General features: G+C 36.5%; 2 protein-coding genes across 4 annotated transcripts; one reads left to right on the top strand and one right to left on the bottom strand.

Moving 5' to 3' along the window:
- Positions 1 to 2,142: 2,142 nt before the first annotated feature.
- On the bottom strand, positions 2,143 to 5,603 carry LOC107226774 (peptidyl-prolyl cis-trans isomerase NIMA-interacting 4). 2 transcript variants are annotated; one of them, XM_046740454.1, is made up of 3 exons: positions 5,502 to 5,603; positions 4,754 to 4,873; positions 2,143 to 2,385 (listed from the first exon to the last, which is right to left on the bottom strand). In XM_046740454.1, the coding sequence occupies exons 1-3, from the start codon at positions 5,529 to 5,531 to the stop codon at positions 2,227 to 2,229; spliced, it is 309 nt and encodes a 102-aa protein (XP_046596410.1). In that variant the 5' UTR covers positions 5,532 to 5,603; the 3' UTR covers positions 2,143 to 2,226. The 2 variants fall into 2 exon arrangements, with proteins under 2 accessions (XP_046596410.1, XP_015523175.1); XM_015667689.2 differs by lacking the exon at positions 5,502 to 5,603 and adding an exon at positions 5,324 to 5,495.
- Positions 5,604 to 5,679: 76 nt separating this feature from the next.
- LOC124294603 (THAP domain-containing protein 1-like) lies at positions 5,680 to 7,411 on the top strand. 2 transcript variants are annotated; one of them, XM_046740525.1, is made up of 5 exons: positions 5,680 to 5,736; positions 5,834 to 5,915; positions 6,132 to 6,374; positions 6,442 to 6,617; positions 6,821 to 7,411. In XM_046740525.1, exons 2-5 carry the CDS (start codon positions 5,854 to 5,856, stop codon positions 6,916 to 6,918), a joined length of 579 nt encoding a protein of 192 aa, XP_046596481.1. In that variant the 5' UTR covers positions 5,680 to 5,736; positions 5,834 to 5,853; the 3' UTR covers positions 6,919 to 7,411. The 2 variants fall into 2 exon arrangements, with proteins under 2 accessions (XP_046596481.1, XP_046596480.1); XM_046740524.1 differs by lacking the exon at positions 5,680 to 5,736 and having other exon boundaries at positions 5,751 to 5,915.
- The last annotated feature ends 6,465 nt before the right edge of the window (positions 7,412 to 13,876 follow it).

The following is a 13,876-nucleotide window of genomic DNA, read 5'->3' as shown; positions in this document are numbered from 1 at the left end:
TCTTGAAGTTTAGGTATCATTCGTAATGTTAGAAGTTAGGAAAAATCATATGAAATCGCGAGTAATCTCATCGATTCAGGCGTTACGAAAATCGCAATCGAAATCACAAGAAATCGATTCCTTTCGGAAATCGATGAACCATGGAATAAGCGAGTGAGCAGCCCCTCGCTCTGTAGTCTGCCCTTATCGTCCGCGAGTCAGCAGATTCTTCTCTAACTCGCGGCTAGCTTGCCTTCTACATCCCGCTAAACTCTGCAGATCCATCCTAGCGCTCAAGCAAGACACCTATCCTTCTAAACCAAAACCACACCTTTTTCCCTCGACCGACTCTTTTGCATTAACTACTTGATAATAATAAACAATCATATACTTCAAATCGTTTACCGTCCCTTAAAACCGATCTCTTCCTATTCCATTCACTTCCTGCATTGGGAGTAGTAGCGTGCGAGTGCATAGTCGACGTGAACGGATCCTATAATAGCCAAATAACACCTTGGCTGGGCGTGGAGTAAGCTCCGATTACCGCTCATCGGAGCCTACGCATTCTACCCCGTAACAGTTCGATATAAATAGTTTTTCAAAAAAACTACACCAAATTTTCGCTGTTTTTTTTTTTAATTGCAAATTTTCCATAGAAAATCTAATTTTCATGGCTTCTAACCACGATATTCTGAAAGAGCACCCTTGAAAATAGTCGGGTACCAATTTTTATTAAAATCCCATTGTCCTAGCGTTGTTGGCAATCGGTCAAACATGACTATATGAAAAGTGTCATTTCGGGCGTTAATGGGTTATTTCGATTCTGATAGTTCGCGAAAGGCGAGATGATTTTTGTTTGATTTCTTTTGGAATTGCTGTAGCATTATGAAAACTTTTTGTTTTATTATTTTTGTCTTCTGTATCGCTGATCTTTACAGAATATATCATTTTTGTTTTAAATTAGCGAATCGCGTCCTTCCCTCTCTCTCTCTCCTCAAATCACCTACCCCCTCACCGCAATACTGAACGAGCAGATGCATAGCGATAAAACCGAGAAAGGTAAAGTTCGAGTAGAAATCTGTGCAGTGATGTACAAAAATGCACCTGGCGTTCAACCACTTTAATTACGTCTTAACATTTGACCAGGGCTCATCGCGGGTGCCAAATTATTGTACATCTGGATTCGCGGTCGTCGGTTACTCCGGATTGGTGATCGCGTAGAGAAATTTAGGTTACAACTGTAATAGCAACTCTTTCTATCATAGGACTTGTCTTAGGGTTGTTATTGCGCGATAAAAAAGTATTAACTGAATCTAAAGGTTAGTAGTGGGATAATTTAGGCTGATGGTAAAGATTTAGTACTCACGAAGAATGCTTTGATTTTTCTGAAATTGCCGTGAAAAAGCGGCAGGGTATAAACGACGAGTTAGAAGATAGGTAGTAGCTTGGGGTGGGCCAAAGGATGGTTTCCGACGAGGGTGAAGACTGGGTATGGGTTTCTGAAATTATATTTTGATGTTTAAGTGTTTCCAGAAAACAATTCAGCCAGGTATAAAGTGAAGGAAGGATCCTGGACGAGTGTAAAGACGAATTCATTTCACGGTTTTGTCATTCCATGGATTCTCAAATCACATGTAACAGTCGTCTCAAGTACCGTTCAAATGAATGTTCGAAATTTGAGACACTTCTTCAGAATTTTGCATATATGTGCAGTTAAATTTTGATATGCTTGTCGTGTACTCTTCAATATTCCGATCTATGTATATTGACAGATGAGACTGGTCTCATAGTTGATCAGCGTATTTTAATCCCTAAGAGCTCTCTTTTTGTATTCAACAGTTATCTTGCATTGTTAAGAATATAAATAATGGATTTTTCTATTCTGATTTACTGTGTCATTATCAGCATCAAATCGTGAGTCTAAGATCTTTGGCAATACTTTGAAAATGGATATATATCGTGCAGCTGCCAAGACAAAATGTTTTCCATCGACGTTCAGTGACATTCTTATCACAATACCTATAAAAAACGGGAATAAACACGTTTCTTGAAATTTTCAGGAATGATGACTCAAAAATTCTGTTGGGATGTATGAAGGACTTTCTTTTATGATTCAATTACAGGAAATGTTGAAGGGTTTAAAGATTTACTCATCACGCAATGTTCGTTCATAAGTGAAAAAATTAAACCGTTTTATTTATGAATATTGAAAGCTGAGTGTATACAAGGAAGTTATTTTACATCTTGCTATTTTTTTCCTTCAACCATGATTATGTGGTAACCAAATTTCGTTTTAACCGGCGGGTCAGTGTATACTGGAGTACCAATACTCGATATGGGCAATGCAAAGGCTGCCTCTTGAAACGGCCCAACCATAGAGCCGCGAGTCATCCAGCCCAGATCTCCCTAAATTCAGTCAATTATTAGTGAACTTTTCTGGTACAAAAAATTCTTGGTCACAAATTCAAAAACACGGAATTCAAATCATTCGTAGTTGCTAATTAACCAACCATCAAGCATTGGTGTAGGGTTATACATTACAGATGCACAAGCAGGTGACTGAAAACGTGAATGAATTTTGGGAATTTATACATCGACAATCAATTATTCGGTTCGATTGACGTTTGGTTCATTCATATCTCGATTGCATGGAATATTATAGAAAAGTGTATTCTCTCGTTTTTCACATAATGTGATTTTTTGTATCGGAAAAAACTTCTTTAAAATTGTACTTATTGGATGAATTCAATCAATTGTAGCTGCCGTTCGACGAATAGAAAAAATACTTAATGATTATGTACAATTAGGCTAACGATAAACCAATATATCACAACTATACAAATTTCCCATGGAAGACAAAAATTTCGAAGTATGGGAGAGTGAAGAAATCGGTATTCAAATGCTAGTTTATCAGTCTATCTACTAGTAAATCATCTTATAATTAGTAAATTTAGCCATAGTTAATAGTTTGACATTAATCTGGTCTTTTTGTAGTGTGAACAACCTCAAGTCTTATCTTTAGTATTTTAATAATATGGTAATACTAATTCATGACTATTATTATGACTATAATTTGATTGACCTAATTTTTCAATTACGCTGAATATAATACTAACTCAGCATTAAAATAGTGGCCTGCAGTTGCAGTTCTTGAGGAAAAGAGGCACGTGAAGGCAATATTCCGAAACAGTAGCAAAATAGAAACATTAGTGTCACAATAGAAAGCCTTCTAGTACCTAAAAAAGTAACGAGCTTAATGTGAGAAGAATTATTAGAATATCACTTATATATTTGGAACTGTCAACAAATATATGATGATTATCCTTCTATCTAAGTACTCATGAAAACTTATGAGCTCATTGTGAGAAATAAAACTCGACTTCTCCTGACACTTTTGGTCGTAGTACGGCGAACGTCAGCTAGCTTTGCGAGACTAACTTCAAAATGGTATTTGTCCTACTTAGGCCATAAAATCTTACGACTGAGGTGCAAACAACATTTTTTAATCGAGTATACCGTATATGTAAAGTATCCGCCTTTTCGGTAGTCTTTTTTCGGCCATACAGTTGAACCTTATTGTTAGGCTTACAAAAGTACGACTTTACGATCGATACAGTATTATTGTACATTTGTGGACAAAATTATCAAGTATTATTTACTTGAGGTTCCGAGTATTCATTTGAATGAAAATTCAAGCGACTTCTATAGCACAATTGATTCTTAACAGAATGTCTCGCTAACTATGGTAAAAAGTTACCTACTTGTAACAATTCCTGATAAAACAGCCCTAGCCAACGAGAAAGCTCTACAAAACAACGATGTAAGTCCATTTATAGTCTCGAACATATGAACGTTCGGAACATAGAGCACATTGAATATTGAAGTTCGACACTCGTATAAAAAAAGTATGTGGTCTCTGTAGATAGACGTAATTTTTTTTAAGGTGTAAAATACAGTTCGAGGCCAACAAACTTGCCTGCCTAGTTTGAATTTTCCTTGTCTACTGCCACCTTGACTGAATATTCTTTGGGTAGTAAACTACAAAGCCTTGGGATTAAATAAAATTCTTTAATATTTCATCACCACTGGAATGTTAATATTGATTCCAAATCGAATTTTTTTTACCACAGCACCCAGTAAAGACTCACGAGTCATGACGAGTGAAACTTCAAGAGTTGCTTCTTTGCACTGAAAATCTAAGCTTTGGATTCTTTTTCACTGTCAATGAAGAGGATGTCAAGGGATAGATGATAATATTTGACTCAAGACCTCAAAATTAATTCTTGGCAATGATTCAGCTTCTGTTTAATAATTCATGCTGCATTCATAGGTAAGAAAGTAGACACACAGATCTTAGACCTTTAATAAAAAGTTCAGAAATGGACCTTGGGTAACTAACAAACCATAAATTTGAAACTTTCCATTCTGTAATTTCAAACATCTATTACAGATAATTGAAATAATTTTGAAAGATAAGAACTTCTTTCAGATAAAAGTGGGTTTGCTAAATAGAGAACTAGTTAATAAAATAAGGTTGAAGTTACTGACGTTAACATGAGAGAACTTTTATTTTGTTAAATCATTTCTTGAAGTTTTTGAATGTCTGAATGAGTTGAATGTGCAAAATTTGCGTGATACTTTTGGTTTCATTTATACGTTTTAGTGAATTTCAATCAATGCTAATGTAAAATAGGTAAGATGTTTGTCTAAAAAATCATTCTTGAAAAAAAGTGACAAATTTCAAATATTTTTATGAAAAGGATTTAATGCTTACACCAGAGCGAGCTTTGTCTTCACTGTAGGTAGCGGCTACTTCGTTAAATTTTTGGCCAGCTTTGAGTTTGTCCATTGCCTCTAGAACCTTGGATTGTTTTTCACAGAGAATGTGCCTTACCTGGGATGATATTCATTGGTGCATATATTAAATAGGTATTAATATATTATACATACACACGACAATTAATTACACAGTGATATACTATACAAATATACAGCAGTTCATTTTGAATGATCATTAAATTTGTGGTATCTATGCACATCTTGTGATTTGAGAGCCTTCGTCAAATGACTGACATGAATACATAACCAGCGATCAGATAGCTTGCACATTCATTTCTATTGAAAATCCACTTGTGTGATATTCACGTTCATTAGTAATTGAAATTCACTATCATGATTATTTTGTAATATATGATTATTTTATACTATATGATTATTTTGTTTTGTAAGTCTTCTCAAGTGAACATTTGAGATTGTAAGATTCATTGAATTACTAGTCTAGATGTCAGTCGAACGAAAAAAAAAAAAAATGCGCCATTTATTGTGAATTGGTTAATATAATCACTTTGACTGCGGCCCCCCCTTTTTTATTGCTATCTCCCTTCTCGCCTTCATTTCCACCCTTCGATTTTCCAGCAGCATTTTTTTTTGGAGGCATTATAATGATTTACACACCACAAAACAAAAACTTAATACAAGACCTATATCACTCCAGTATAACCTCTAAACTGCTTTAAACATACATTGTTCGCATGTGATGATACCATAGGCATAGAGCACACGAGTGCGTTCCAAAACTAACTGACGATGCTGAAAATTCCCTAGGCAGAGGCAGTGCTGCTCAAGGGTGTGTTCCGACCACAGTCGTATACACGGGTCTGGGCACACCAAGACCCTTCCTATATAACGCAGCGTGACCACTGATATATATATACACTGGATTGGATTTAAGCGTGGTGCCGTCACGCCAATTGAACGGTAGCCATTTTGTACAGATTCTTGTCACTTCAGATATATATAAATATATACGTGATATATGTATGTGTATATAATCGATTGTGTTGGAAAATTACAGTAACAATTATTGAGGTAACAATGAGTACCTGCGTTTTTTGCAAAACAAAGCAATCAAAATATTGTGGGCGATCATTTCACAAGTGAGTATACAACGCTGAAGCGTTCTGCAAATGATAACTTGCAGAGGTTATGTCAGCATACGAAGTATTTACTAATTATATTTAACGAGTATTATAACGTACGAATCGTGTCAGTAAAAATTCACAATATTTGAATTATGAACCGATCTTATTATAATTGAAATTGAAAACTCGGGTATTATTGACTCAGGGATTAAATTATAATTCGATATGTAGATTTCCCGTGAAAGATGTGTTGCGCCTTCAGCAGTGGTTAAAAGAAATGAAGAGGAAGGACTGGAAGCCAAACCGAAATAGCACATTGTGTTCGGCTCATTTTACAAATGACTGCTTTGATAGGACAGGATTCCTAATTACATTGAAAAAGAACAGTGTACCAACTATATTTGACAACCCAAAATCAGAGTGTTCATCTTGTCACCGATTAAGGGAATATGGACGTGGCTATTCATTCTTCAAGTAAGTACCGTTACTCAATGCAACATAACGTGTGAATTAATAAATTTAAACTTTGCTTGTTATGTAGGTTCCCATTGGATGAACCTGATATTATGAAGCAGTGGATCGCAAATATAAACATTGGTCCGTGGTCTCCATCAAGTGATAGCTTTCTGTGTTCCGACCACTTTGAACTCTCTTGCTTTCAGAAGAAAAGTAAAAATTATATAACTTTACGAAAAGGCAGTATCCCAACGTTATTTGGTAAGATCTGAAACTATTAATCCCTTTTAGGTCAGAGAAAACTCAGTGTGCATAAAGACACGTTGATGTGATGCACTATTGCGTCAATGTCGTCGAAGCGGTTAATTACCTACAGATTATAAAGTGCTCTGTTACAGAAAAATCGTGTGTGACACATTTCTGTGTATTTCCATTGTCGTTATTTATTAGTAACTTATCTGTAGGTGAAAACTTGCAGCAGACCGAATTTCAGGATGAATCCGATCGGCCCACCACAGTGAATGTAACCAAATTACATGAGCACCTACACATTTGTACCTGATTTGCATGCTCAGATATGTACATCTTTTTTATTTTCTTTTGATTGTGCTTGTAACTTTTTCTTCATGTGAATGGATTGTGGATTGATACTACTAATTATATTGTTGTGGTTTATCGCACGCAACTCTATAAAAATTCCTTAACGTTTGCAAGGAATGTTTTATTCTCCATATTTTTGAATAAAGTTTTTACTCACCCAATTCGATATAGTTTAATTCAAAACTTTTTTTACATGTCTTAAGCTCCACTTTGATGAACAATGGATGGTAAATGGATTCCCTAACGGTTGAATTAGTGTTATACAAATTTTTGAATAATCCGTATGAAATTCAGCCCACCATAGGATAAAGGATAATGGACGGAAACTTCTTAGAATTGAGGACTTCTTTTGAACATAAAGAAAAATCACGCTTAAATACAAGTTTTTCGTCATATTATTTAATGATCTTTTACATCATATAATTGTAAATAATAATATACCTTCGAAAAAATGATTTGTTCTTCATTTAATGTATCAAACATTATTTTACTCGTCAAAAACTTTTTTGTGTGATGAATATATCGTTAGATTTAAATAGCATATTTTACGCAGTTCAAATCTAGCGCGCATTCTGTGACAACTTTCTGTACAAGATGGCGGAAATTCAAGTGTTCAATTGGACACACGAGCTTACACGTAGAGTATACGGTAATATCCAATCCAGTGTATATATATATCAGTGAGCGTGACCGTTGTAACATCCGACCAGAACGTCGGTATGTTTTATGGACTACTATTATTGCATGTCTTTTTCATTATCTAACCAAACTGGAAGTACGCGAATCTTGTAACCATAAGGCATTAAAACAGCTGTCTAACTATTTGGAATATCCTTAGATAAAAATAACTTCGAAATTCACTAACCAGAGGTTAAAAACCATGTTACGAGACTCTCGCACTATAAAGAGCTATAATATTATTGTACGTTATTATATACCATTATCATATTAACACCATAATTAACTATCACCATTATATCCAATTATTATATAACACTCGACAATGCCATTTGCGCATTCGGAGCTGAGAGCTACACTATCAGCAACTTACGCTGTACCATATTGCCTGGAGTATAGAAGACTGTAATACCATAGATATGTGTATAAGCTATATAATGTAAAGACAGATGCACTGCTGCAACAATTCATAAAACCAAAGACTGCAAAACCTTCAAAACCGTGAATACCAATTATCCAGCATGAATTATACTTTCCTCCGTAACGCCGTATTGTAGGCAACACGTGCAGCGTCTTGAAAGCAATGCAGATCTCTAATGTGGAGCCATACAGAGCCCTATCTGGAGAACACATTAGGAAACTTAACGACGAAACGATTGAAGGTAAATCAACTCACGGATTGATGCTGTAAGGCGAAACAACCAAACAGAATTACAATAAATATATCAATACACTAACAATCAACCCTTTTAAGTGAACAAAGCTTGTACCAGTTTTGAGGTAAAACATAAGAAAACACATCCCTAGCTCCTTACAAGTATTGTACGACACCAAGAAATAAACTCAAAGATGTATACGTGGCAACGCCCAGTAACAGGCAACCAACAAACATGAGAACAACATTCTAATACCTTCCAAGCCGATCTATATCAATATAAGAATTAATAATTACAGAAGAGAATTATATACGAAAGCATACATGTAAACCTGCTCTGAAACTACGAATTATCAAATTGTTAAATACCCTAAACCTGTTGAGATTGTTATAACACAAACACCTAAGAATACTCGCAGCAGCGCAATCCTGATAATATTAAGCAAATAGCAACTATGTCTCATAAACAATCGCTATTGTACTACAGGCGAATAACGATAGTAATCAATTATGATACATATGCAATTCTATATATTTACACGCTATAAAACGAACAAAACGACAAGTAACCGATATGGTAATCTTAATATATAGACCTTGTAACGAACAGGATAGTAAGAATATTTAAGAAGTAAACTACAACTAGAACCCGGCGCATCGTGATCCCGAAAATACACACGGCACTAACGTCCACCACGAAACATGGGTCACCTTTAGCGCACGTGCACTGAGATCACCATATTAGGAAATAGCTGCTAAAACCGGCCCAGGTCCTAACGTCCACAGGGTGAAAGAAGCACGGTAGCCAAGGGGGGGCTTGCTGCCCCAACATCAAAGCCCACGCAGAGTGGAAAATTACAGCGCAATGACCCTACGTCTATACAACCGCACCAACACAGCGTTATACCATATGTAAAAAGGTTGTAATATAGTAATAGCTAAAGAGCTAAGAGCACGGGCGAACATGCGGCGAAGATGTCGTGCCATAATTTTAATTCCTAGAAAAAGGGGGATGGTGCGCAGAAGTTGACAAAAGCTAAAGAAGAGGATTGTTCTGCGCAGTGATCGATACCCATAAAAACGGCGACCGATCATCGGATCGTCCTCTTGGTTGCAACCACTAGATTCGTTATCTTCTCCCGGTACAGTCTCGCGGTGAAATCCTTTTGCCTTATGCATTCAAACTTTTCCTACGACGTTACTCTTTCCAAAAATCCATCGAGCTTTCAACTCCATTTTGGCCCATTAATTTAAGATCTTACATCTAAGTAACCCCGTTGTTCGTGACTTAAAATATCGAACTTATAAAATAAATCCAAGTTAATCAAAGTATCCAAATATATTAAAATCAGTTATTCCGTTAAATCCTCTCACCAATCTACGCTGCAATTCAACATATACAGATTATTCTCAAATGGTAAGACAACTAATTAAATCTTTCATCCAATAATTACTCTTTCCTCGGTTCGTTCGATTAGAGCGATAGAATGACCGTTGTCCGGTGTATTTCAATACTTTATCGGTAATTGGTGACCCAAACTACTAATGTGAGTCTAACTGTAGCTGTGTGAATGATTCCAGTGTGTAACATCTGGAAATTTCCACCAGGTATCGTACCGACATCACACCGTGTTCAAGCCTGTGTTTCTCAATTTGTGCACCAAAGACCGGAGCGCTACAATCTCCGAGGCCGGTGTGCAACAAAGAGAGGAATATGGGGCAGCCGTCTGTTTCTCCGTGCGCTTGCGTGCTAGACTTGCAGATTTGTATGACGTTTTAATGGGTTATTTATTCTAATTCAGATCATAATTAAGACTCATAATAACAAAAAGGTTATTACAAGTGCATCAATAGTAAATTGAATTCAACCCGTAAAATCGAATCGCGAATTGAGTGACTGTCGAAAGAGGTTAACGGATTGTAAATAAAGAAACAGTTGCCGCGCATGCGTACTAAGTAGGCTCCTCCGTCACTAGCGCTAGCGGCGAAAATTTATAACATCGGCTTCATTTTCGAGCACGGTTTTACAGCCGGAGTGCTCAGACCTGACATTAGCTGACAGCAGAGATGATCTCTGGCTCACAGCACTAAAAACTCCCTTGGACAGAGGCTAAGTTAATCACGAACTCGGAAGCGTAAGAAATGAAAGACTGTTCACAACACTGGGAGCTAATATCGGAATGCACCCTCAAGAATTCGACAGCGCAAAAAAAAAAATGAAAGATTACTGACAGTACTGGGAGCTTATTTCAGCATGCACCTTAATGTTATGTCCTAAATGAACGGATAAGTCACTAGAATCCACGTACCGGTGATTTCATCCAGTCGTATTTTTACGGAATGGTGGATACGTCCGGTATCTGCATATTATAACATTCTGTTTACGGCGTCTGCAGGAGTCGTATATACAAATATGAAATAAAAGGTTCTCCAGTGCGAGTATTAATCATGAGTCCTAACGAATGCCATCTTTAGTATTTTTACGATTATACTTGTCGTAGGTGTCTACAACAAGTTCCGTGTTCCGCTCCTTCTATTGACATCTCCCTGGCTCCGATGTACCCGAATTCCCGAACGATAAGCCGCAGGGTCAACTTTCATTTTATGAAGTAATTGGTTATAGATACAAAATTTAATCTTACATAAGAACTAATCATATAAATTATATTTATATTTAATGATATGAAAGCTTCATCTAAACAGAAAAATTAAGCCGAACAGCACAAATATGTATCTGCTCCGTTATATCGTTATGTACAATTTCGCCACGGAAAGTTGGATAGGCAGAGAGAAACCTTCTGGGATAGTTTCCCACCTGTTCAATAATCCTACAAATTTGACGACCCATGGTGTTGGGTGAGCACCGTTTGCACTGCTGGCCGCGCACCTCAAACTGAGCAGCGAACAAAAAAGAGTCTACGGGCATGACTGGCAGTGTAAAAAGTGCTCGTCCAACACCGTGAATTGTAAAATTTCCATATCGAATACGTTGACTGGGGATATACCTATAAAGACTGATAGCCTTGGCCGTATTCGACGGTCTCTTCTTTTTGATAAATTCCTTCAAAATGATAGGATCGTACGCGCAGAACGTAGTTCCTGCTGCGCGAGACCGTTCGAATCAGTAGGTTATAGAAGCTGTAAAAATGAGCGTATTTTTGAAGCTGCGCATCCGATGGTCTATTCCAAATCATTGGCACGTCAGTCTTTGAACACGTGTTCTCCGCGTTAACGAATATGCAAACAGCAGCTGTATGTTTGCAATACCCTTTTCCACCTTTGCAACTGCTGCATACGGTATTACTGACAGTTCGGTCGGCGTTTAGCTTAAAAGTAAAGAAACAAAACAATCGCTACAGAAAATAAACTAAAGCCACCGAAGAAAAGAAACCGATACAAAAAGCTTTTTTCGATACAATACTCGTTAAGTTTTGGCGTTTAATGTGCACAAGCAACTCGCCAATTGTTTTTAAGGGGACCCGGTGATCTAGCGCACGAAAATGACACCTATTTTCACGATTTTTTGTTGCTATTAAAAATAAAAAAAACGATGTTCTAACTCTTCGAGCTTATTACTACGTTTATTAATCATACAAAAAAAAAATTTTTTCTTTTTAAAAACAATATTTATTATTATAAAAATGCCGCTAAAGATGACCCTCTCGAAAAATCGGATCCGGACTGCGGAGGTGATTTCGAGACTTCTACTCATCAGAAACAAAAAATTCAAAGACATTCTTAATCAGAAAGAGTGCAGTTATGGTCGGAACTAGAACAAATCGAAAAAATTGAAAATTGACAAAATGGCGGGCGTTGAAAAAAAAAGTTCGTAAAATCGGGTTTTTTTCACTAGTTTTTTAGTGTAAACAATAGGAAATTATTTAAATAAAATTATGATTCTAGTTCCGACGATAGCCATACATGTTGTGAACAACATATCCAAATTTCAAGTCATTCGGTTGAATAGTTTTTTTATTTTCACCCCCGCAGTGCCGAAAAAAGTCGTTTCGAGATAAATGAGTTTAAAGTTTGAGGTACAAATATTTTCAAAAATTGAGCAAATTTTGAATACTTACAGTTAATCCGCGATTCCGACACCATAGAGGATCCTTTCGGAACGTTTGTATTCCGAAAGGATTATATTGTATTCGGTTACAAATGTAAAGGTAAAATGCGGAGAAGGGTCGGGAAGCTGCCGCGCTCCGAGTGCTGAACCCGTTAGGAGCGCGCGGACCGCTCTCTACTTGGAATGGGCTGTAGAAGCTATAATATTGGGAATTTCCGCATGAAAATTTCACAGTATATTCTTAAGATACTATACTTTCGAAATATCGAAAAAAAAAAAATCGATTTTTTGAAATTTCTAGACCACCGGGTCCCCTTAAGGTTATTTTTTTTCCATGCCTTACCTCAATTGTTACTTGGTAACGATTTTCATGTTTTTTTTTACTTTCTGCCCCTGGCGTTTCCCTTAAAACAGTACCAAGTACTCGGCGATATCCTACGTCATAGATTTCGTCCCGTACATCGGATACGTGAAAAGAATTTAATAATTTTTGCCCTTTCGATACACTTTTCTTTCGAAATACATCTAAAACAACCTCCTGAAATCCGCTTCTAATGATAACGACCATTATATGTAGATTGCATACGAATATTAAAGCTAAAAACGTTATTTAATAAAACAAGTTGTCCCATATGTTACACACACGTATTTCTTTATGGGATATTAGTTTCTGTCACCCCACCGTTTAAATAAAATTTCGGGAGATAGCGCTGCCGCTCCGCGCCAGAGTTACGTGCATAGCGTATGGGACTTTGCGTAATGGAAAATTGGCGAAATAAATTCATCGTCAAGCAGCGCCCTCTGCATCCTTTCTTACACGCGCAACCCAATACGACAAGGGGTCGGTATGTAAAGGCAACAAGAACTGATGTTACCACCGCTCACTGTGTGTTCCCAGACAATGCGGAGTCGAATATTATTATGGATATGGAATAACGAACGGGAACAGACTGAAATTTTCATATAACCCCGTAAGAAGTCCGTACACTTTTCAACTATGCAAATTTATTTGACAATGAGCCAAATTCAGCAATACTAATGCAACTCCATCACATAGACAAAAATATTTTCATCTGAATAGATGCACAATAAACATACACCTGAGCCACTGTAAATATGGTTAGAAACCGTTTCTTGATGCAATTCTCTATTCGATTCCCAAAACAAGATTGTTCAGAAGGTTATTACCTAAGTAGCCTAGATTATAATTGCCCATATCTGTCCGCTCCATTATACTTTTGTGGCAGAGCCCGCGTTGATTATTACGAATTTCGAGTCTAACAATAAGTATATGTATTCCCGAAAAAGTCGATACTATTTTACCCAGAATTTCAGTACTCTTCCGGTAACCTCTAATAATAATATTGTGTAATAATTTAAAATCCTGAATTTTACCTGTGGGATAGTGGATAATTTGTGAATTTTACTTTTTAAAGAAAGTGAACTACATTATTTTATTTTATTTATTTTATTTTATTTATTTTATTTTCTTTATTAAAACCCAACAGCCCAAAGGGCCAA

The sequence above is a fragment of the Neodiprion lecontei genome, chromosome 5, assembly GCF_021901455.1.
Source record: "Neodiprion lecontei isolate iyNeoLeco1 chromosome 5, iyNeoLeco1.1, whole genome shotgun sequence".
NCBI classification, from domain to species: domain Eukaryota; kingdom Metazoa; phylum Arthropoda; class Insecta; order Hymenoptera; family Diprionidae; genus Neodiprion; species Neodiprion lecontei.
Note: the sequence above shows the minus strand (reverse complement) of the source record. Positions and strands in the feature narration are given on the sequence as shown.

What these genes read in the sequence shown, in the direction of transcription:
- LOC124294603 (XM_046740525.1), top strand. Translation starts at nt 5,854, where the DNA reads ATGAGTACCTGCGTTTTTTGCAAAACAAAGCAATCAAAATATTGTGGG. An exon ending in TGTGGGCGATCATTTCACAA is followed by an intron (nt 5,916 to 6,131) that starts GTGAGTATACAA and finishes TTCGATATGTAG; the next exon opens with ATTTCCCGTGAAAGATGTGT. An exon ending in CGTGGCTATTCATTCTTCAA is followed by an intron (nt 6,375 to 6,441) that starts GTAAGTACCGTT and finishes CTTGTTATGTAG; the next exon opens with GTTCCCATTGGATGAACCTG.
- LOC107226774 (XM_015667689.2), bottom strand. Translation starts at nt 5,416, where the DNA reads ATGCCTCCAAAAAAAAATGCTGCTGGAAAATCGAAGGGTGGAAATGAA. An exon ending in AAGGGGGGGCCGCAGTCAAA is followed by an intron (nt 4,874 to 5,323) that starts GTGATTATATTA and finishes ATATCATCCCAG; the next exon opens with GTAAGGCACATTCTCTGTGA. An exon ending in AAGACAAAGCTCGCTCTGGT is followed by an intron (nt 2,386 to 4,753) that starts GTAAGCATTAAA and finishes GACTGAATTTAG; the next exon opens with GGAGATCTGGGCTGGATGAC.